Source organism: Coffea arabica, chromosome 10c, assembly GCF_036785885.1.
Source record: "Coffea arabica cultivar ET-39 chromosome 10c, Coffea Arabica ET-39 HiFi, whole genome shotgun sequence".
Lineage (NCBI taxonomy): Eukaryota > Viridiplantae > Streptophyta > Magnoliopsida > Gentianales > Rubiaceae > Coffea > Coffea arabica.
In genome coordinates this window covers 28,616,039-28,637,466 of record NC_092329.1, presented here as the reverse complement: position 1 = coordinate 28,637,466, position 21,428 = coordinate 28,616,039, and the positions used below count along the sequence as shown (strand labels likewise).

General features: G+C 40.7%; 1 protein-coding gene across 1 annotated transcript; it reads left to right on the top strand.

Moving 5' to 3' along the window:
• The first annotated feature begins 7,743 nt into the window (after nt 1-7,743).
• On the top strand, nt 7,744-11,709 carry LOC140015883 (uncharacterized). The gene has a single exon (XM_072068712.1). It carries the CDS (start codon nt 7,744-7,746, stop codon nt 11,707-11,709), a length of 3,966 nt encoding a protein of 1,321 aa, XP_071924813.1.
• The last annotated feature ends 9,719 nt before the right edge of the window (nt 11,710-21,428 follow it).

Genomic DNA, 21,428 nt, shown 5'->3' with positions numbered 1-21,428 from the left:
GAGTCTCATTACTATAAGATCCCTCAGTCCAGTCCCCGTGGCATGTCAATTTTCACGACCAAGCCCTCGCCGGCTCGATTCAATTGACTACCAACGGGGTTGAGCTAGTAATACAGTAAGGCCGTTGGATAATCGTCCAAACGACACTAAATCAGTTTTCCATGAAAGGAATTCATTATCTCATATATCAAGTGCAGTATTTCCATAAAACGGTAAACAGTTATGAATGGTACCACAAGGGGTGAGGGCGGTCAAGTACACCCTCACCTCAATCAATTTCAGTAGCCAAATAAGCCTTCAAGGCATCAATTCACATATAGCAAAGCCACATTGTAACATTTAAGTGAGTAGTATACTCACCACTCAAGTAGGTGATGTTTCATGCACCGTAGTTAAAAGAACGTCGTGAACTACCGTCACGCCCTAGAACATGCAAACAAATACAATGAAACTCGATAACGAGTCATAAAACAATGCCAATCACCACCCCAATAGGGTTTCATAAGCATATATAAGCATTATAAGAAACCAGAAAATCCGGAAATGGAACTAACTTGAGCCCTGAAAAAAAACAGTTTTGTCATCATTTTACGGTAATGGCACCAATTTCACTACGATTATCGGATGAGGGTGTAATACCCACCATCTCGAAGCTAAAAGACAGGGCTACAACATAACAGAAGGTCACTCAACCCATTTTTTAGTGCAAACAGGTCAAAAATGCAAGATACTATATCAAAAACGTAAAACAGGTTCACCAAAATGCATTCTAGCGGAAACATCATAACTCAGGCTCTACAAGTCCAAATCCAGAAATTCCAAAACCAGATGAAAGCTAAGAAACAGGGTTAAATTTCATCAGAAGGCCTCAACAACTAATTCGGAAGAAATTCCAGCCAAAACAACCAATTACTGGCACAATTCTCCAAATCGGGTAAAACCAGAACAGCAATAGTAATTTCGGCTTATCTCATTCTACACTACTCCAATTGAGCTGAAATTTTACAGTCACCTTTAAAACATCAATACCTACAACTTTCATGTTTTAAACCAAGGCCAATTCGGCCTCTAACCATGAGATACTAAACCAGACAGAATTGGGGATACTTTTCACATTTCCTTCCAAACCCAAAATTGGTTGCAATTATCTATCATATACACCTACTAGAGTCATTAAACATCATTTCCAACCATCACGGATAGCCACAACATCATGATCAAATTAAACCAGAAAAATCACCAATAAATTGAAAACTTCACCAAGTCATCCAAAAGCAAGAAATAAACCACAAATTTCAGCACTTTAGCTACCACTAAGCACAACTTAAGCTTCATTAAGTGTAGGAGGAAGTTCATTCACCACTCACCTAGTAAACAAGAGAGGAAGAGTTGTTGGACACCTTAGCTTCCTTAAACACTTCACCAAATCACTTACTAGCACCAAATGGAGAGATTTTATGGAGTAGAAACAAGATCAAGCAATTGTTTTGGAGGATTTGAGCTAGATGGTAGCCAAGATTTTGAAGAGTTTTCTTCCTTCCTAAGCTCAAGGTGGCCGGCCAAGAAGGTGAAGACAAGAGTGAATTTTTTTGTGATTTTTGAGATATTTATTCAATTGGTAAGAAAGGTCAAAAAGGTGAATAGTTGTCAACAAGTGAAACCAATCCCAACATGACAAGTGTCACTTCATTAATGCATTCCTATCCTTCTTTTTTCCTCTCACATCAATGACATCACATCCTCTACTTATCTATTAACACCCGATAAAGTTCAACCAGTATCCGAAACTTAACCTTATTGGCTGAATTTTCCCGAACTTTTCGCACTAGTGGGTCCCACGTCCGTTATATATCCGTAATTTTTCAAAAACTATCCAATACTAGAAAAATCATCTAAAAATTATATTTACTCATAAAATTAACCAGGAAAATTTTCTTAAGCCAGAAAATGCAGAAAACATGCCATTAAAGGGGAAAAACCCTAGGAAAATTATTAGGGAATTTACGGGTTCTCACAAATGATCTACAAAAGGAAGTCAAGTAGGCCATGGGGAGATTTTTCAAAAAAGCCAACAAGTGGCTTCTTCCTTGACTTGTGGCTACTGTGGAAAGGCCAATCACACTGAGAGTGATTGTTTTAGGAAAAGGCGGAAGTGTTTGATTTACGGGAGTGGTGACTACCAGGTTAGCAACTGTCTGAGGAAACAGTCACGTGAAAGTAGTACCCAACAACTGGAGGGCACTAAATCAAACAAACGCATGAAAGAGGGAACCGAACAAAAGTACCGGCAAAGGTATATGCTTTAGACAACCAACAAACTCCTGAGCCATCTGAAAGTAAAAATTTCGAGGACGAAATTTCTTAAGGGGGAGAGAGTGTGAGGTCCCAAAAATTTTCACATTTTCTCAGCATTATTTTATGTCTTTTGTAGACACCAAATTTTTGAATTAATTTTGTATGTTTGGTTTTAGTGATAATTGGTTGATTTTTGTTTAGACGGTTTTGCATTTTAGTTCATTTTCGTTTGTCTAGCTTTTTTAGGTTTTATTTTATTTTTATTCCCTTTTTAGTTTTTAGTTGTTTTTGTAGTTTTTAATTTATAAGTTTTAGCGTAGATTTTTTTTAGAGAAAAAAAAAGAGAAAAGTGAAAATAAACAAAAAAAAAGGGGGAAAAAGAAAAGGGAAAAATGGTTTAATGCATACTGGCCTATTTTTGAAAAAAAAAGTGAAAAGTTTGAAATTTGAAGAAAAAGTTTTTTAGTGTAATAGGCATTATTTACTTTTTGATACATTTTAATTGTTTTTCAAAGAAAAGAGGAAAAAATATATATTATTATTTCAGGTTACAAGCATTTGTGTTTTTGATTGCATTTTATTGTTATTTCTTTATTGTTATTTTTATTTAAGTAAAGAAAAGAAAAAAAGAAAAAAAGAAAATGGATGAAAAATGGAAGTTGTAATTTACTGTTCAATATCAATTTCTGTTATTATAAATTTTTGTTATTATCATTTATTTCATTTTTATTGTTATTAATTTCTGTTTTAATTAGCTGAAAAAAAGAAAAAAGGAAAATTGTTGCCGCAGCATGAAAGCTGCGGACTTGCGCCGTTTGCAAAGAAATCTGGGACGGCTCCTGAAGCTGCAAAATACAGAAAAAGGACAGAGGTTCTTAGGGTTGAACTGGGATATAAAAGCTAAAGGGAAATGGTAGCCGCAAATAGAGAGAGGGAGCTGAACTAAAGTCGGACGGGAAAGTTGACGACTGAAAAATTTTTGCTCAAGGAGAACAAAAGAAAACAGAAACCAGAGAGGATAGTTGACGGCAGGGAGTTTGAGAGAAGAACAGAGAGCTAGGGGAAGAGAGGGGTTACGGGTAAGAAAAGGGAAGGCAAACAGCAAAGAAAAGAACCAGAAAGGAGGCGCGCAGCTGGGAGAAATTGGAGAAAGGAAACCAGAAACTGGTTCTAAGCAAAGATTCAAGAGGAGATTTCGCAGCTTCCTATCCGTAGCTGGTTTGTGTTTGAAGTTGTTCATTGCACAAGAGGTAATCTCCACATTCTCTTCCATCATACAAGTTAGACCTTTTGGACAGATATTTTCCTTTTTACTCTTGGCATTCCATGTTTTTTCTGCGTTTGTTTTCTTCTCTGTTTTGGTATTACTTTGCTATTAAAAATGTCGCACTTGAACTGTTTGATGTTGTGGGTTTGAATGAAGGCTGATTTGATTCAAAAGGTTGTAGTTTTGGTAGATTTGTTGGCAATATGCGTCTATAATGTCAAGTTTTCTGGAGGATATAGTATGTTTATGAGCCTTCGCATGAATTTAGTTCGTACCTCGTTGTGCACGAATGAAAATTGCAGAAAAGAAAACAGTTTTGTTAGCGATAATTCGGAGGTCTTAATGCTTTAATTTAACCCATGTTTAAACAAATTTGGGGCCTTTATGAAGTGCTTGAGAGTCGGTACAATGAAGTTGAGGTTCTCTATGTTGTTGCAGTAAACGAAATTCTGGTTTCCTGTTTGGTTAAAATTCCAGAAAGGACTTAACTTGTGACCCAAGTTTTTTTTTTTTTTTTTTTTGATAGTTCTTGGGTTGTTGTTTCTATGTATCTAGTTCTTTATGTTTGAGTTTTAACGAATGTACTGAGTGAATGGTAAATTTCTGGCTGGCTGCTTGAAGTTTTTGTTTCTCTCGATATGCAAATGGGTGGAGAATTTGCTGAAGTGAATCTGTTTTGAATGATTACCAGTTTTCTGAGATTGAATCAGTTGCTTTTTCCGGTTTCCCTTGCATGTTAGATGGTTTGTATGCTCTTACCATTTGGTTTCTAAAATCTGTTTTCACTCAAGAGTCTAACTATGTCTTCCTTTTGTTGCATTTGGTCTAGACACTCTCAGGTTTCATGGCTAGTTTTGTTGTTCATGTCTTCTTTTCCTTCCTGTTTCATTTGTGTTTCTCATACCCAAGCATATAGTTGGGTATTTTAGGATAGGCAAGTGTATGGCCATGAGTTTAATAATGTTGGGCTGAGGATTTTAATGAGTATTAGCTGGTTAGCTGATTCATTGCGGTTTAGGTTTTTTTGTGAAATATGACAGTAGGAACATTACAGGATTTCTTGTTGGCTTTTGTATGTTGGATGATCAAGTTTCTGTAGTCTTGTTGTTCAAAACGGAATTTCAATGTCGTTTGTGATCCAAGTTGCAGACTTTTCTTCTTATTAAATGTTTCTTTTGCGGCACAAAGTTGTTGAATCTCCAAAATCACGGCTGTTTTCTCAAAAATTTCTTCTTGTTGCAGAAATGTTTGATAAATTTTGCATGAAATAGCTTGAGCTGTCCAGATTTTGCATGTATGATTAGCGGCCTGTTGGTGTTTCAATTTGATAAGTTTTCATGTTGCAAAGTAGAGGAATGTGTGATAGTTTGTTTGGATTTTACTTGAGTTTGAAGGCTAGTGCTGAATTGCAGAAGCTTACGCATAGCAGAAAGTGTAGAAAAGTAATGAAGTTGCAGAAATTTTGGCCGAGAGTGTTCTTTTGCATGCATGAAAAATTTCTAAAAATTTCACTTTGACCCCTCAAGTTCCCTTTGGTTGCACTATGGCCCAAGTAATTGGAATACTTAATCAATTTAATCCCTCAAGCTTCTCCTTGTTCCACTATGACCCAACCAATTGAATAATTTCATCAATTTGGTCCTTGGTAATTTTAATTTGTGCAACTTCATTGCTTGTTTGCTTCAATTAACTACCATGCTTTGCTTCAATTGCACTTAAGACATGACTTTAGGGACTTTATCATCAAGTGAGTTTTGTTTTGCACATTTCTTTTAATTTTTCTTAAATAAAGTGGTACCTTGACCTTTTTATTGTTTTGAAGCCATTTTTACTTCATTTGATTACCAACTCAAGGGAGGTATAACTTTCTTTTACCTTTTATTTGTCTCTCCTATGTGATCCAATGTGCTAAGTGAATTGCATGACTACTTTGCTTTCTTTACATTTCTTAAATTCCTTTCATTCCTTTCATTTACTTTTGCTTTATTAAGTTTTTTCTTTTATGGGGTATGTGTACACCTCTTGGCTTGTAATAGATAGGGCTTTGGCGAGCAGTTTGGTCCATTTTCCCCTTCCCCCTTTGTTTTAGTTAGTGAATGTAAAGTTCATTAGCTTGGTTGCATGCTTATGTGTTACGTGCTACTTGCTTTATTAGGTTTTGCATCTAGTCGAGCATGTTAAGTGTTACGTGCTACGTGTTTATGAGTGTTTGGCATGTCTACTAGCTTTCTGTAGTGTAGATGAATGGAATGGATGAATGTACGTTTCCACTAGTCCAACGCTAGTCGGAATTCATAGAATGGGCTAGTCCAACGCTAGACCCTTAGGGATTTCCCCTCGTTAGTACATGTTTGCATGTTCATTATTATGTAACATTAGAGAATTCATGGTACGTTACCAAAAATAGAATAACCCTAATTCTAGTTGGTGCATGGCGGGGCCGTCGTGGCCGCCGCCGGCCACTGGGGATCCTCTTGGAGGAGCGGCAGTGGGTAAGTCTTTTGTCGATGCGCTCGCGGGTTCGCGGAGGGAGGGGGAGGCAGTGCCGGATCTGGGGTGGTGTTCGACTCATCGAGGAGAGCCTGCGCTGAGGTTATCCCATCAGGAGATGACCTTGCTTTCATCCCCATTCCAGAATGCTTTGGTGGGTCGTTTTCCTTTTCGTAGGCCGCCTATGGAAGTGATTCGCGGTTTCTTTGTGTCGCTGGGGCTCAAAGGGGATTGTGAAGTTGGTCTGTTGGATTTGAATCATGTTCTGATCAGACCATCGTTAGAGGAGGATTTTACACGCCTTTTTGTTCGACGGTCCTGGTTCGTGAAAGGGGCGCAAATGCTGATTTCGAAGTGGACACTGGATTTTAAAGCGAACCAGGATTCTAGGTTTGCACCAGTGTGGGTGTCCCTGCCGTTCCTGCCGTTGCCTTTGTTCAATGCAGTGTACATCGCTAAACTGGCTGGGATGCTGGGCAGATGTCTGAAGATTGATTCGGCGACGTTGTCTCTCAGGCGGCCGTCCGTAGCGAGAGTATTGATTGAGATGGATGTCTCCAAATTGCCACCCAAACGGGTGTGGATTGGGGAGGAGCAGGAGGGTTTTTGGCAGGAGGTGGTGTATGAGAGTTGGCCAAAATTCTGCGGGTTTTGTCATCGGTTTGGACATGACGATGGGGAGTGCTTTAGGAAACATCCAGCACTTAAAATAGAGAAGAGGGAGGTCCGGGAGGTAGGGAAAGCCACGGCAGTGTTTAGGCCAAAGGGGGCTAACGGTCTGTCGGGTATTGGTGATAAGTTATTGTTGGGTGGGGCGCTGCAGTGCCCTGGGGGGCCTGCAGATCTGGGACATGACAGCGACGGGTTACGGGTCGATGATAAACAGGAGTATTTTCCAGGGGAACAGGAGGCGGGGAGGGAGTTGGAGCGGGAGGTGGATGTCTCTACAAAGGAAACGGGAACTGAGGATCCGGGCTCCTCGATTCTGGTGGAGGAGACGGAGACGCCGGCCCTGATGGGCGGTGAGTTGGGGATGGGGGTGGAGGTGGGTGCTGGGGAGAACTGTGTTTTCGGGCGGTGTGATTGTATGCCCATTGTCTCCGGGCAGGGCAGGCATGGAGGAGGCTTGTGGCCGGCTGGGGGGGACAGTGTGCAGGTTGCTGTGTTGGAGGAGGAGACACGGAATTCCTTCGGCATTCTTCAGTCGCTTTCAGATATGGAGGTTCAGGATTTTGAGCGCATTCCTTCAAGTTCGGCAGGCATTGCCAGGGCGGCAGGCAAGAGACATAGGCGGCAACTCTCGGATGGCGACGTTCCAGGGGAGGTCGTGCCATGGGAGCAACTAAGGAATTTCCAGATAGTGCTGCATCACAGGCTGACTGACGGGCCGGTCGACACTGGAGGTCCGCGGCGGGGAGCGGTGCAGGGGGATGCGCAGCACCAGTTCTTGGAGCCGGGCAGGCGAGGGGGGAGACAAAGGGGAGGTGCGGCAAAATCTCTTTTGAATCAGGTTCCTCTCCAATCACGAACTCATTATTCTTTGCGGTCTAATGTTAAATCCCATTAGGTTGGTTGTTTGGAATATTCGTGGGGCGTCTCGCAGGGACTCCATTAGATATTTAAATAACATTTGTAAAGGTCATAAAATTCGGTTACTTGTTCTCCTGGAACCTTTGTCGGACCCTCCGCAGATGGAGGTGGTCCGTCGGGCACTGGGGTTCGATAAGGCTTGGGGGGCATTACAGAATAAGGTTTGGGTTTTCTGGTTTAATGACATGTCTCTCAGCTTCAGGGATTTCGCTGAACAACTACTTCATATGCATATTGGTTTCTCGTCGGGTTGTTCGCTTCAGTTGTCGGCAGTGTATGCTAGATGTTCCAGGGTGGGGCGCCGTGAGTTGTGGTCGGCTATGGAGGGATTGTCGGGAGAGGTGTGTGGCCCATGGTTAGTGGCAGGGGATTTTAATGTCATTTCCAGCATGCAGGAGCGAGTGGGGGGGTCCCCGGCTAATCAAAGAAATATGGAAGAGTTTAATGAGGCGATTGGAAGTTGTGGGTTGTCGGAGGTGCCTTTTGATGGTGCTGAGTTTACGTGGACGAATGGCACGGTGTGGCAGCGTTTGGATAGGGCATTGATGAATCGGGAGTGGGCGGATGGGTTTGATCTCTCGCATGTGTCCCATCTGGCCAGGGGCCGTTCGGACCATGCGCCTCTGTTGATCTGCTGCCAGAATGGGAGTCCCCCTAAACGTTCGTTTAAATTTCTAAATGTGTGGCGGGGTCATCCTGGGTTTCAGGAGGTGGTTCAGCGGGAATGGGGGAAGGCAGTGGAGGGCGAGGGGATGGCAAAGTTCTATAATAAATTGAGATTGGTGAAGGCTGGTCTACGGGTCTGGAATGCTCAGGTGTTTGGCAATATTTTCTCCAGGGTCAAGGAGGCTGAGGTCATTATGAAACAGCGTGAGGGGGTGTTTGATATGAACCGCGATCCGGCTGCCAGGGCTTCACTGGAGGAGGCGAAGGCGGTGTATGCGCGAGAATCGGCAGCCGAATGTGAGTATTGGAGGCAGAAGGCGGGTGTCAAGTGGTTACAGGTGGGGGATGCCAATTCGGCATATTTCCACTCGCGGTATCGGCAGCGTCGGAACTGCAATTTTGTATCGCGTATTAAGAATGCAGCAGGGACATGGTTGGAGGATATTCAGGCTATTCGGGGTTCAGCTGTGGAGTTCGTCTCCTCGTTGTTTGCTTCTGAGCAACATGGGTGGCAGCCGCCATCGGTTCCCTTCACGGTTCCACAGTTGTCGGCAGAGGATAATGGGTTGCTTGCGGCACTCCCTGAGATGGAAGAGGTGCGAGAGGTGATTTTTGGAATGGAGGCGGATAGTGCTCCGGGGCCGGATGGTTTTGGGGCAGGTTTTTATCAAGGGTGTTGGTCGATTATTAAGTTGGATTTGCTGGAGGCGGTGAAGGCCTTTTTTCAGGGTATGTGTTTGCCTAGGAGTTTCACTAGTACTTCTATTGTCCTTCTGCCTAAGGTGGCGGGGGCATCGTGCTGGAAAGACTTTAGGCCAATCAGTTTGTGCAACACTTGTTCCAAAATTATTTCAAAGGTGGTTGCTCGCCGGTTGGGGAGGGTGCTCCCGTCGCTTGTCTCCCCGTGGCAGACAGGTTTCGTTCCTGGCCGAGGGATAACGGATAACATTCTGCTCACTCAGGAGTTAGTGATGGATTTAGACAGGCGCTTGCGGCATCCGAACATCATGCTTAAGTTGGATATGGAGAAGGCTTATGACAGAGTGGAGTGGTCGTTTCTGTTGTTTATGTTGAGGCAATTTGGGTTTCAGGAGCGGGTGGTGGATATTTTCTTTAGGTTAGTTTCTAATAATTGGTTTTCGGTTTTGGTAAATGGGGAGGCTGCGGGTTTTTTCAAGTCGTCACGGGGTGTTCGCCAGGGGGACCCAGTTTCACCGGGTCTGTTTGTGTTAGTGACCGACTTCTTGGGCCGTGGCTTGCATCACTTGTTGCTTAGTAGGCCGGGAAGGCTTTTTGTGTCGGCGGGGTCTCAGGTGCCTTATCTCGCCTTTGCGGACGATATGCTTCTCTATACACGGTGTTCTGAGGACTGCCTGAATGCAGTCAAGGGGTTTTTGGAGGGGTACCAACAGGCTTCAGGCCAGAGGGTGAATGTCAATAAGAGTGCTTTCTTCTTGGCGTCGGGAGCGACTGAGGAGCAGGAGCAGATGGTAACGAGGGTCTTGGGGTTTCCTCGAGCTCGGTTCCCTTTCACATATTTGGGTGCCCCTATTTATAAAGGGCGGTGTCTCAGTTTGTTGTTCGACGGTATTGAGGCAAAAATGCGGGGCCATCTTGGACACTGGAGTACTAAATTGCTTTCGTTTGGGGGGAAGATGGTTTTAATTCGACATGTTCTAGCGTCGTTGCCTATGTATTTGCTGCAGGTGTTGAATCCTCCTAAGGCGGTTTTCATCCGTTTGGGCAACATTTGTAATTCCTTTTTATGGGATCAAAGGGGGGAGAAGCGTATGCATTGGGCCTCATGGGAGAAACTGTGTTTTCCTTCAGAGGAAGGGGGTCTGGGGTTTAGATCGTTTAGGGACATGTCTCGGGCTTTTGCGGCTAAGCTATGGTGGCGATTCCGGAGTGGTGACTCCATTTGGGCGGAATTCATGCATGCAAAGTACAGTTCGGGTTGTCATCCGTTGGAGGCCTCGTCTGGGCGGCCTTCAAGGACTTGGCGCCGCCTTGAGGCGATCAGGGGGGTGGTGGAGCCGAAGATTAGGTGGTGTATAGGGGAAGGCCTGGTGGACTTCTGGAAGGATCGATGGGCTTTAGATAATCCGTTGGAAGAGGTGGTGGTGGGTGCGGAGCATCCGCACTTTCTTGTGTCTGAATTTCTAACCAGGGATGGTTGGGATGAGGCACGTCTTGCTCAGTGGGTGCCGGATTCGGTTATTGGTGTGATAAGGGACATCCCATTTGAGGTTTCTCAGAAGGATAGATTGGTTTGGGTGCCTTCTTCATCGGGTCTTTTTTCAGTAAACTCGGCGTGGGAGTTTCTTCGGCAACGGAGGTGTCCATCCTTGGTTGACTCTCTCCTTGGGCAGCCAGCTTTGCCAGCAAAAATGGTGTTTCTGGCGTGGCGCTTGGTAAGGAAGTTCATTCCTTTGGATGTGGTGTTGAAGTCGCGAGGGGTGATGATTCCTTCCCGGTGTGGGTGTTGTTATGGGGAGGAGGAGGATCTCTTGCATGTGTTTGTGACTGGGCCGATTGCTTCCCAAGTTTGGACGAGGGTGTCGCGTAGGTTTGGGTTTCAGATGAGAAATTGCTCTACCATGGCTTCGGTTTTCATTGCTTGGTTTCTATCTTCCGATACATCGTCCAAGAATCATATTAGGGTGATATTGCCAATTGTGGTGTGTTGGTTTCTTTGGAGGGCTCGGAACCACGAGCGGTTTCAGGGGGGCCGGTGGGAGGTCAATCGGATAATTTGGGATGTGGAGAATTTTATAGAACAGTTGGGGAGGGCAAATAAGCTTAAGGGGTTTCATTTCAAGGGGGATGAGGATTGTGAGTGGCGGCGGTTGGTCAGCGGTCCTGCCAGGCGAAGTTCCCCTCGGGCGATTGCCTGGGAAAAGCCTCCTTGTGGGGTGTTTAAATTGAATACAGATGCTAGTGTGGTTAACGGGAGGGCCATGGGTGGTGGGCTGGTGCGGAACTATCAAGGGAAATTGATCTTTGCCTTTTATAAGGAGTTTGGGGAGCACGGGGTGCTTGAGGCAGAGTGCTTGGCGCTTCTGGAGGGGTTGCAGTTGTGTGTTCAAAGGGGGCTGGTTCTTTCGCTGGTTGAGGTCGACTCCAAGGTTTTGGTTCATTTAGTGGTATCTGGGGCGGTTGCGAGGTGGCCACTATGTAACTCTCTAAGGAAGGTGAGACGTTTGTTGGAGGGTTTTCCGGCCACCATCTCCCATGTTTTCCGGGAGGCCAACGGTCCCGCTGATAGGCTTGCAGCGGTTGGGGCGACTGGGTCTCATGTGTTTGAGGAGGGTTCATATTTGCCGGCAAGTGTTAGGTCGGCCATAGTTCTGGATTCCCTGGGAGTGCCAGGGGTGCGGTGGTTATCTGAGGATGGGTAGTTTGGGTAGTTTGGCAGGCATTGGTTGTTGGAAGGTTTGTTTTTTATTGGTGGCCTTTGTAAGGGAGTAAGTACTCCTTATTTTCGTTTGGTCCGCTGTGTTTGTGTTTTTTGGTTTAATAAAGGTTTTATTTGAAAAAAAAAAAAAAAAAAAACCAAATAATATAAGTCGAAGTGAAGAAAAGTCGCTTCTTTAATGGAAAAAAAAAAAAAAAAAAAAAGTTTGCATGTTCATTACATGTCATGCATTCTTTTTAGTTTTGTCATTTTTTGCATGCCCCCGACTCCCTTTCCCCTCACTTTAGGACTTGCATCTCATGCTAGTTAGGGTACATTTGCCTGAAGAGTCCCCTTCTGATAAGGGAAACGAGCGAGTGTGGCTACTCGATAGCCTTAGCACGCTAGTTTTGCTTTCTAATCAAAGGGAAAATCGAAGTCGAAAAGTTAGTAGTCATTCCCATACCCGACCTGATGCATTCCTTTAGGTTCATTCATTCTCATTTATCACTTACTCATTTTTTTTTCCAATTCACATTTCCTCATCACTTTTCCTTTCCTTATTGTTCAATTTGATTTCTACTTCACAAAATTGCACTTAATTACACCTATATGCACTTATCACTATATTTCATACACTTGCACAAAAACACTTGGATTTTTCATACAATTTCACACATGCACCTTTTCATACACTTGCACACAAACACTTGGATTTTTCATACAATTTCACACATTCACCTTTTTATACACTTGCACACTTGTACTTTAGCCATCATTTGCATTAATCGACCTCTATAAGGTTTTCCTTTATTGGCCGCCACAATTCATGTGGTTGGGACCAAAAACCTTACAAGAGACATTTTAGAATTTAGGTTTGCATTTTTTCCTTCTTTTTGCATTCATGTAGTGCATCCAAATGTAATAAATTCTTTGGTTAAAACAAGAAAATCTTTGATTAAATCATGCAACTAGCCTTGGCTAGGTCAAAGGGGTGCCTTGGATTTTATCCTTGCCTTCCCCTTTGTCAAATGTGACTCCCGAACCTTTTTCATTGGTTTACGTAGATTAGGAGTCGTTTAAAAAGGGTTTCTCACTACTTTTTCCTATTTTTCTTTAAAAATACATTTTTTAGGTGACTTGGTACACCTTAACTCATTACCAAGTGGCGACTCCGTATTTAGTTTTAAAAACCCTTTTTAAACTATAATTTTGGGTCAAATCGTCGCATTCTCAAAACCCCATTTAGACCCATTTTTCTTTTAAATCACGATTCATTTTCCAATCACAAAAATACATTTTTAAACCATTCATTTATTTATCAAAAAATGGGGCGCAACAGTTGGCGACTCCACTGGGGACATTCGAGAGTCCGAGCAAATTTGATTTAATCAATCTTTTTCTTCTTTTAATCTTTTCATATATCACATTTGGGTGTTTTAGGGTTGCATTTTTCCTTTTTTAGGATTTTGCATCACTTGCGTCTCAAATTACTCCCTCGCTCACGAATGTATGATTGGTTGATTGGATGTATATTTACTTACTTATCTCGCGCTTGCATTGCATTTGGGGGGGTGTCACCTTTAGAGCCTTGTGTGGTTCTCAACCCCTTCCCTCAAAATAGGGAACACTTCATACGTGCACGTTTACTTATTGTTATCCCACTTTATTTTATTTTTCGTGGGCGCTACCCCACACCGCCTTGTAGGATTAGGATCGATTGCCTTGGGTAGGCGGCTGGTGTGCACTGCGCCCATAGCGCTACCTAAGGGATCACTCGAGCCACCGATCGAAGGCCTTGGGAGTGATGACCCTTTGCCTTTAGGTCTGAAGGCTTGGGAACCGAAGCCTTATCGAGTCTAGTTGCATTAGTTAGCCCCAGCCTCATGCATCCATGTTAGCATTTTCCTAGGTTAGAGTCAGCCTCACCCTCTTTTAAGCACATTAGGCACGAGGGAAGGGGTTCCACCCCTTTTACTTGCTTTTATTGTATTTCTTTTCTTAATTGCTCCCGATGTGTTATGTGAACTATCAATTGCAATAACCATTCTTTTGTTTTCTTGGATTGCATTCATGGGCCTTAGCAATAAGAGGCCTTTTGGCACTCTTTTAGTGACTTACCCACTAGATGACTCACATGTTTAAATTTCAGTCATTACACTTAATTTTCAGTAAGTACATTTTTCATTTTTAGACCTTTTTCTCCGATGCATTATTTATGTCCTTTAGGCCATATTTGTGACATATTTACATCGCTTTAATAAATGGCATCATGCATCCACCTTAGAAGGGAATGCCACATAGGGAATCCCGTTTTAGAAATCAGCCACCCCATGTCTCGGATATATAATCCAATGAGACTTGCACGTTTACCTTTCTCGTACCATCCAAAGGGGTAGTGCACAAGGTAAGGTAGGATCCGATCATTTTTCATAAAGCGATCCTTGAAATATGAGCATCTAATAATCGCTTTTTGGCCATTTTTAAACCTAACTGGTAAAAATCCCTTGCGTAAAGGACATTAATTTGAAGAGATTCACAAATGATTCCTCCTTTTTGAGACGATAAATAAACTGAGGCCAAATCGTGATTTTAGAAGGCTCATAGACTAATTTTTTGAAACCATCAATGGCGGAACGATTCAATCGATCCATTTTGTCAATTCCTAATCAATTTTGAATAAATCAATTCATTTGACCAATTTACCCTTTTAGGGTGATTTGGTCGATTTTTGCATAAATCATCAATCTCCATTTTATTCATTGGACCAATTTACTCATTTCTTAGGTCAATTCAATCAATTTTGAATAAGTCATCCGATTTCATTTGACTAGTTTACCCTTTTTAGGGTGATCTAGTCAATTTTGAATCAATCATTCGATCCATTGGACCGATTTGCCTAGTTTTAGGGCGAGTTGGTCAAATCATCATTTCACTCGATCTGTTTGATCAATTGACTTCATTCAATTCATTTGATTAGTTTAATTCATTCTTAGGGTTATCCATTCAATTTTGAATAAATGCATTTGACCATTTTACCCTTTTTGAAGGCGATTCGGTCGATTTTTGAATAAATCATCCATTTTATCCAATCCATTTTGTCAATTCATTCATCATTTGACCAATTCATTTGACCAATTTACCCTTTTTAGGGTCATCAGGTCGATTTTTGAAAAATCATCCATTCATTTGACCAATTTACCCTTTTTAGGGTCATCCGGTCAATTTTTGAAAAATCATTTCATTCATTTGACCAATTTACCCTTTTTAGGGTCATCCAGCCGATCTTTGGATAAGTCATCAATTCATTGGACCAATTTACCCTTTTAGGGTGATTTGGTCGATTTTTGCATAAGTTATCAATCTCCATTTCATTCATTTGGCTAATTCACCCATTGGTAGGGCAATCGAACCAATTTTGAATAAATCAAGTTTTCATTTAGTCCATTTGTCCAATCTACCCTTTTTTAGGGTGATTCGATCAATTTTTGAATAAATCAATTTCATTCAATTCATCTGACCAATTTACCCTTTTTAGGGTTATTCGGTCAATTTTTGAATAAATCAATTTCATCTGACCAATTTACCCTTTCTAGGGTCATTCGGTCAATTTTTGAATAAATCAATTTCATTCAATTCATCTGACCAATTTACCCTTTTTAGGGTCGTTCGGTCAATTCATCAATTTCATTCAATTCATTTGACCAATTTACCCTTTTTAGGGTCATACGGTCGATTTTGAATAAATCATCATTTCACTCAATGCGTTTGATCAATTGATTTCATTTAGTTCATTTGATTCATTTAATTCATTTTTTTAGGGTTATCCATTCGATTTTGAATAAATAATCAAATTTCATTCAATGCATTTGACCATTTTACCCTTCTTAAGGTAATCTAGTCAATTTTTGAATAAACCATCAATTTCATCCTATGCATTTGACCAGATTTCCCTCTCTTAGGGTTTCGGTCTAAGGTTCACTGAATGACCTAGTCTAAACATTGCAATCTCTTTTACACGTCATTTTTTGTGTCAATCAAGGCAAGCAATCCATTCAGACTTTGTCCTAATTTTTAGGACAAATGTGTCTTTTCACTCCAATTGGAGGCCAAATTTTTCAAATCATTTTTTTTTCTTTCTTTCACCCAATCAACTGATCGGATTCATCAGGTATTGTATGGTGCCTACCCTAGAGGATTGCATTTTCATGCTAGGCCTACCTTTGGCACAAAAAGGGTTCCCCCATAGGACATGCATACCGATTTTGCAGTCTTGTTTACTAACTCGGGTTATTTTTCTTTTGTTTTTCCCCCTCCCCTGCATTCATAAAAAATGTTTCAATAAGGCAAAAATATTTTTCTACATTTGATAACATTTCTGATCTAATAAAGTGTGAAAATTACAAGTATTATTTGATTCTTGGGCAGATCCTACAATGGAAACGTGAAAGATCCATCTGAAAGTTCTAGACTAAGAGCTTCTAAGAGATTTCATAATTATTTTTCAAAGAAGACTCTGTATATTGGATTTGTTAATACATTCTTGTTCCCAAAAGAGGCAGAAATGTGTATATGGGGAGTTCTTAGAAGTTTTTCTCTTCTCATATGTATTATAATTGAATGAGCATTTTGTTTCAAACTCTTTCAGCAATAAAATTTTTGGACAATTATTGTTTTGTATATCCATGTACATTTCATTCTTTTTGCTCATTGGAAATTTCATGATGAATTTTAAGAAAATAAGACTAAATTGAGATTTCCTCAACCTCCAGTCCGAAAATTCACAAGTGTATGCTTTCTAAAATTCTTGCGTACACTAGATTGGTGATCCGAGCTATCCAATAAGAGTGCTCAAAGTTAAAAGAAGTCACTCAAAAGACCCAATGAGATACCTTTTTTCCTTTACTGTACAATTCATATTTTGCCCACTCCTATTGACCCCAAAATAAAATCAGTCACATTGATTGATAAATTGCAAATTGGGGCAATCTTTGCTTGGAAAAATGTCCATAGCGTCTAATTAGATTCAATTCACATCTCAATGAAAGCAAAAATGTGCATTATTCTTGTTTGTTTTGAAAATTTGGAATGATACTTTAAGTATTCGTTTCTCTATCCATACAGTTTTTATCATTTGCTCTCCCATTTGAGCCTTTAAAAGAATAATTTCGTTTCAAATAAGAGTCTTAAAGCTCACTACCCTACATTGGAAAATTTTCACATATCAAAAGGGGAATGGATTCTCAATAAGCGTTTCATCACCTTAATTGTCATGGAGCGTAAGAATGATGCTTTGGCCGTCGTTTCTACAATCTAAACACAATTTACCCCTTGCATTCTTATTTGAGCTAAATTGATGGTTCTTTTCAAAGCACCTATGATCGCACCCCACATTGGGGAGGGAGATTGGAGATTTTTCCAAAAAAAAGAAAAGCAAAAAATGCTAAAACTAAAAAGGGGGAACCGCAAATTGGGGAAATTTGATTCTACCTGAGCTTCAATTGTGAGAAAAAGAAGAGTGAAAAGAAAAGAAAGAAAAGTTGTCTGGCGGATCCTCTATGTTTCACAGATATGGATGACCAAGGGTCTTCCTCAGTCAGTTGATTCAGGTGCATGCAAAAATTTCGCATTAATGAAAATTTTCCTTTCAGGGTTAATGTAAGGAACGGATTAAAAGTCAGGCCCTCTTCTTTTCCAATCGAACATTCTATCCCTAATTATCCCTTTTGAGCTTTCAGAATAAATTACTTCGTTTGGCAACCCCTGAGAATCGCAAACCCCACACTGGGGTAACTTTGAGTTGGAAAAGGAAAGAAAAGTCCCAAGAGGTGAAAAGTGCTAAGGCAACAACAAAAGCAAAAGAAAAGAGAACCTCAGTTCAAAATAAACTGGGGCAAATTTTTGAAAAATTTCAAAGGAATGGCAAAAGGCCGAGGGAAAAACAAAATGAAAGAGAAAAAGCCTCAATTGAGCATAAACTGGGGCAAATTCTGATTTAGCCCTAAAATAGGGTTGGCGCAGCAATGCGATCTCAGATTATTCAAACCATTTTTGAAATCCGCTTTCAAGCCTTAACTTTTCTAAGCACCCCACCAGACCCCATTACAAAAGCTGAAAAGTCCTGACTTCTGTTCTTTGCAATGGCCCTGTCAAGAAAATTTCTGATGCCGAAAATTTTAGCTGTATTTCTGAATTGTTTGGGTATGGGGTTGACACTACTCACCATGTGAAAACCCGTCAAGTTGAGGGAAAGGGAAAAGAGGCAAAAAGCAAAGTAAGAAAAGTAAATGCAAGAAAAGCAGAAAAATTCGACGTTGAAGTCCCTGGTGAATGATGAGAAGAATACAAACAAATTCTGAGATCTTTGAGTTCAGAATAGGGTCAGTTTTGGAAAAATGCGATCTTCGGTGCAATGTCCTTGAAAGACTTATCCTTCAGCTATCGTTTCAAGCCACATTACAAGTTAATAAAGTCCATCGTTGACTTATTCCTTCATGACAATCCAAAGTGAGGATTATGCTCGTAAGAAATCCATCAATCATTCGTGATCATGGGGGTATAACCAGTTTTCACAGGTTTAGCTATCGCTTCTACCCATTTTGGTACAAGTTTAAAGCTTATATGTTGACTAAATTTTCTTAAAAAATAGGGGTGACAAACTATTTGCTTTCACTAAGATGTGATATTGAATGGATTACATACGATTGGGGGCACAAAAACAAGACAAATCCTGATTTCTCATTTTCCTTAGCACCTCAAAATAAAAAATAACACCCACTTGATTGGTCCTGAAAGATGAGAAGTGGTAATCCATTACCCTAAGCATTTATGCTAAAGTGGGAAAGAAATCTTCTGTAATTTGGAATTATTTCGAAAGATTCATCATCAAATTTTCTGTTAGGAAACACAGTTTCTTACATTGTTCAAATAAAGGGAGTGTCATCCAAACAAATTTTTTGCAATTAAATAAGCCCACGCTGGGGCAAATTTTCATTTGAGGGATTTTGCAAAATAGGCCCATAATGGGGCAAATTTTCATTTACAAGATTTCGCAAATTATGCCCACACTGGGGCAAATTTTTATTCATGGGCTTTCACAGAATAAGCCCACACTGGGGCAAAATTTTTATAGTTCATTTGAGGATTTCGTCCAAGAATCAAATAATGCATTTTTCAAATCAATCACGCTGTTTCTTTTCATGAAATTCAAGTGCATGTCATATTTTGGTAAGCCCTGTGCAGGTATTCATAGTTGAAATCGACGAAGGAGCATCTGGTGATGTGGAAAGCAGACGCCGAAGAAAGAAAAGAAAGAAGGGAAAAAGGGCCCTACACTGAGGGCAAATTATTTTGAAAAAGATTCTCTCGAAAAATCAGAAAAAATTCAAAATTCAAAAATCAAAAATCAAGTTCAAATTCTTGTTTCTTGGAAAATCAAATTTCTTGTTTCTTGACAAATCAAATTCAATTTCTTGACCAATTGGGTGGCAGGACTGGGTCTTATCCCACTGGCCATTCACAAATATCACATCGTGCCTGGACTTCGTGCCGCCAACCTTCCAAAAATCAAGTTGGGCCTGGACTTCGTGCCTGGATTTCGTGCCGCCAATCTTCCAAAAATCAAGTTGGGCCTGGATTTCGTGCCGCCAACCCTCCAAAAAATCACGTTGGGCCGGGATTTCATGCCGCCAACATCACAAATCACGTCGGGCCTGGACTTTGTGCCGCCGACATCCTATTGAGTCTGAAATTTGTGCCGCCAGTGCAACCAAGGCAGGCTTGGGTGTAATCCCACTAATCAATTCATCATACTGGGGCAAATTATTTTGGGAAGTTTTTCAAAAAAAAAAAAAATCAAAAAAAAAATAAAAAAAAATCAAATAAAAAATCAAAAAACCAAAAAAATCAGAAAAAAAAGAAAAGAAAAGAATCAAAATCAAAATCAAATCAAGTTTCATCACGACAGGTTTGGGCTTAATCCCACTGACCGATTGTCAAAGCATTTTAGGGTCAGTCCCACGATCAAAAGTATTTTCGGGTCAGTCCCACGATCAAGAGTTTATCCGGGTCAGTCCCATGATTAAAAGCTTATTCGGGTCAGTCCCACGATCAAAAGCATTTTCGGGTCAGTCCCATGATTAAAAGCATTTTCGGGTCAGTTCCATGATCAAAAGTTTATTCGGGTCAGTCCCACGATTCAAAGTTTATTCGGGTCAGTCCCGTGATTCAAAGCCTGTTCGGGTCAGTCCCGCGATTAAAATCTTATTCGGGTCAGTCCCACGATCAAAAGCATTTTCGGGTCAGTCCCACGATTCAAAGCTTATTCGGGTCAGTCCCACGATTCAAAGCTTATGCGGGTCAGTCCCACAATTCAAAGCCTGTTCGGGTCAGTCCCGCGATTCAAAGCTTATTCGGGTCAGTCCCGCGATTAAAGCTTGTTCGGGCCAGTCCCATGATTTGAATTTCCCGCTCTAGTCAGTCCCAATTTTAATTTTTCTGTTCGGGTCAGTCCCGTTTAAATTCCTGTTCGGGTCAGTCCCGTTTAAATTTCTGTTCGGGTCAGTCCCGTTTAATTCCTGTTCGGGTCAGTCCCGTTTTAATTTCTGTTCGGGTCATTCCCGTTTTAAATTTCTGTTCGGGTCAGTCCCGTTTAATTTCTGTTCGGGTCAGTCCCGTTTAAATTCTTGTTCGGGTCAGTCCCGTTTAAATTCCTGTTCGGGTCAGTCCCGTTTAATTTCTGTTCGGGTTAGTCCCGTTTAAATTTTGTTCGGGTCAGTCCCGTTTAAATTCTGTTCGGGTCAGTCCCGTTTAATTTCTGTTCGGGTCAGTCCCGTTTAAATTCCTGTTCGGGTCAGTTCCGTTTAAATTCCTGTTCGGGTCAGTCCCGTTTAAAATATGTTCGGGTCAGTCCTGTTTAATTTCTGTTCGGGTCATTCCCGTTTAAATTCCTGTTCGGGTCAGTCCCGTTTAAATTTCTGTTTGGGTCAGTCCCATTTTAGAATTCTAGTTCGTTGAGATCATTTTGCCGCCAAGTAACACAGGTAAGTTTTTTGTGTCTACTTCTTTGTCTCAAGTTTTTTCAAAACTCAGACAAAGAGGGGCAAACTGTAGACACCAAATTTTTGAATTAATTTTGTATGTTTGGTTTTAGTGATAATTGGTTGATTTTTGTTTAGACGGTTTTGCATTTTAGTTCATTTTCGTTTGTCTAGCTTTTTTAGGTTTTATTTTATTTTTATTCCCTTTTTAGTTTTTAGTTGTTTTTGTAGTTTTTAATTTATAAGTTTTAGCGTAGATTTTTTTTAGAGAAAAAAAAAGAGAAAAGTGAAAATAAACAAAAAAAAAAAGGGGGAAAAAGAAAAGGGAAAAATGGTTTAATGCATACTGGCCTATTTTTGAAAAAAAAAGTGAAAAGTTTGAAATTTGAAGAAAAAGTTTTTTAGTGTAATAGGCATTATTTACTTTTTGATACATTTTAATTGTTTTTCAAAGAAAAGAGGAAAAAATATATATTATTATTTCAGGTTACAAGCATTTGTGTTTTTGATTGCATTTTATTGTTATTTCTTTATTGTTATTTTTATTTAAGTAAAGAAAAGAAAAAAAGAAAAAAAGAAAATGGATGAAAAATGGAAGTTGTAATTTGCTGTTCAATATCAATTTCTGTTATTATAAATTTTTGTTATTATCATTTATTTCATTTTTATTGTTATTAATTTCTGT

What these genes read in the sequence shown, in the direction of transcription:
- LOC140015883 (XM_072068712.1), top strand. Translation starts at nt 7,744, where the DNA reads ATGGAGGTGGTCCGTCGGGCACTGGGGTTCGATAAGGCTTGGGGGGCA.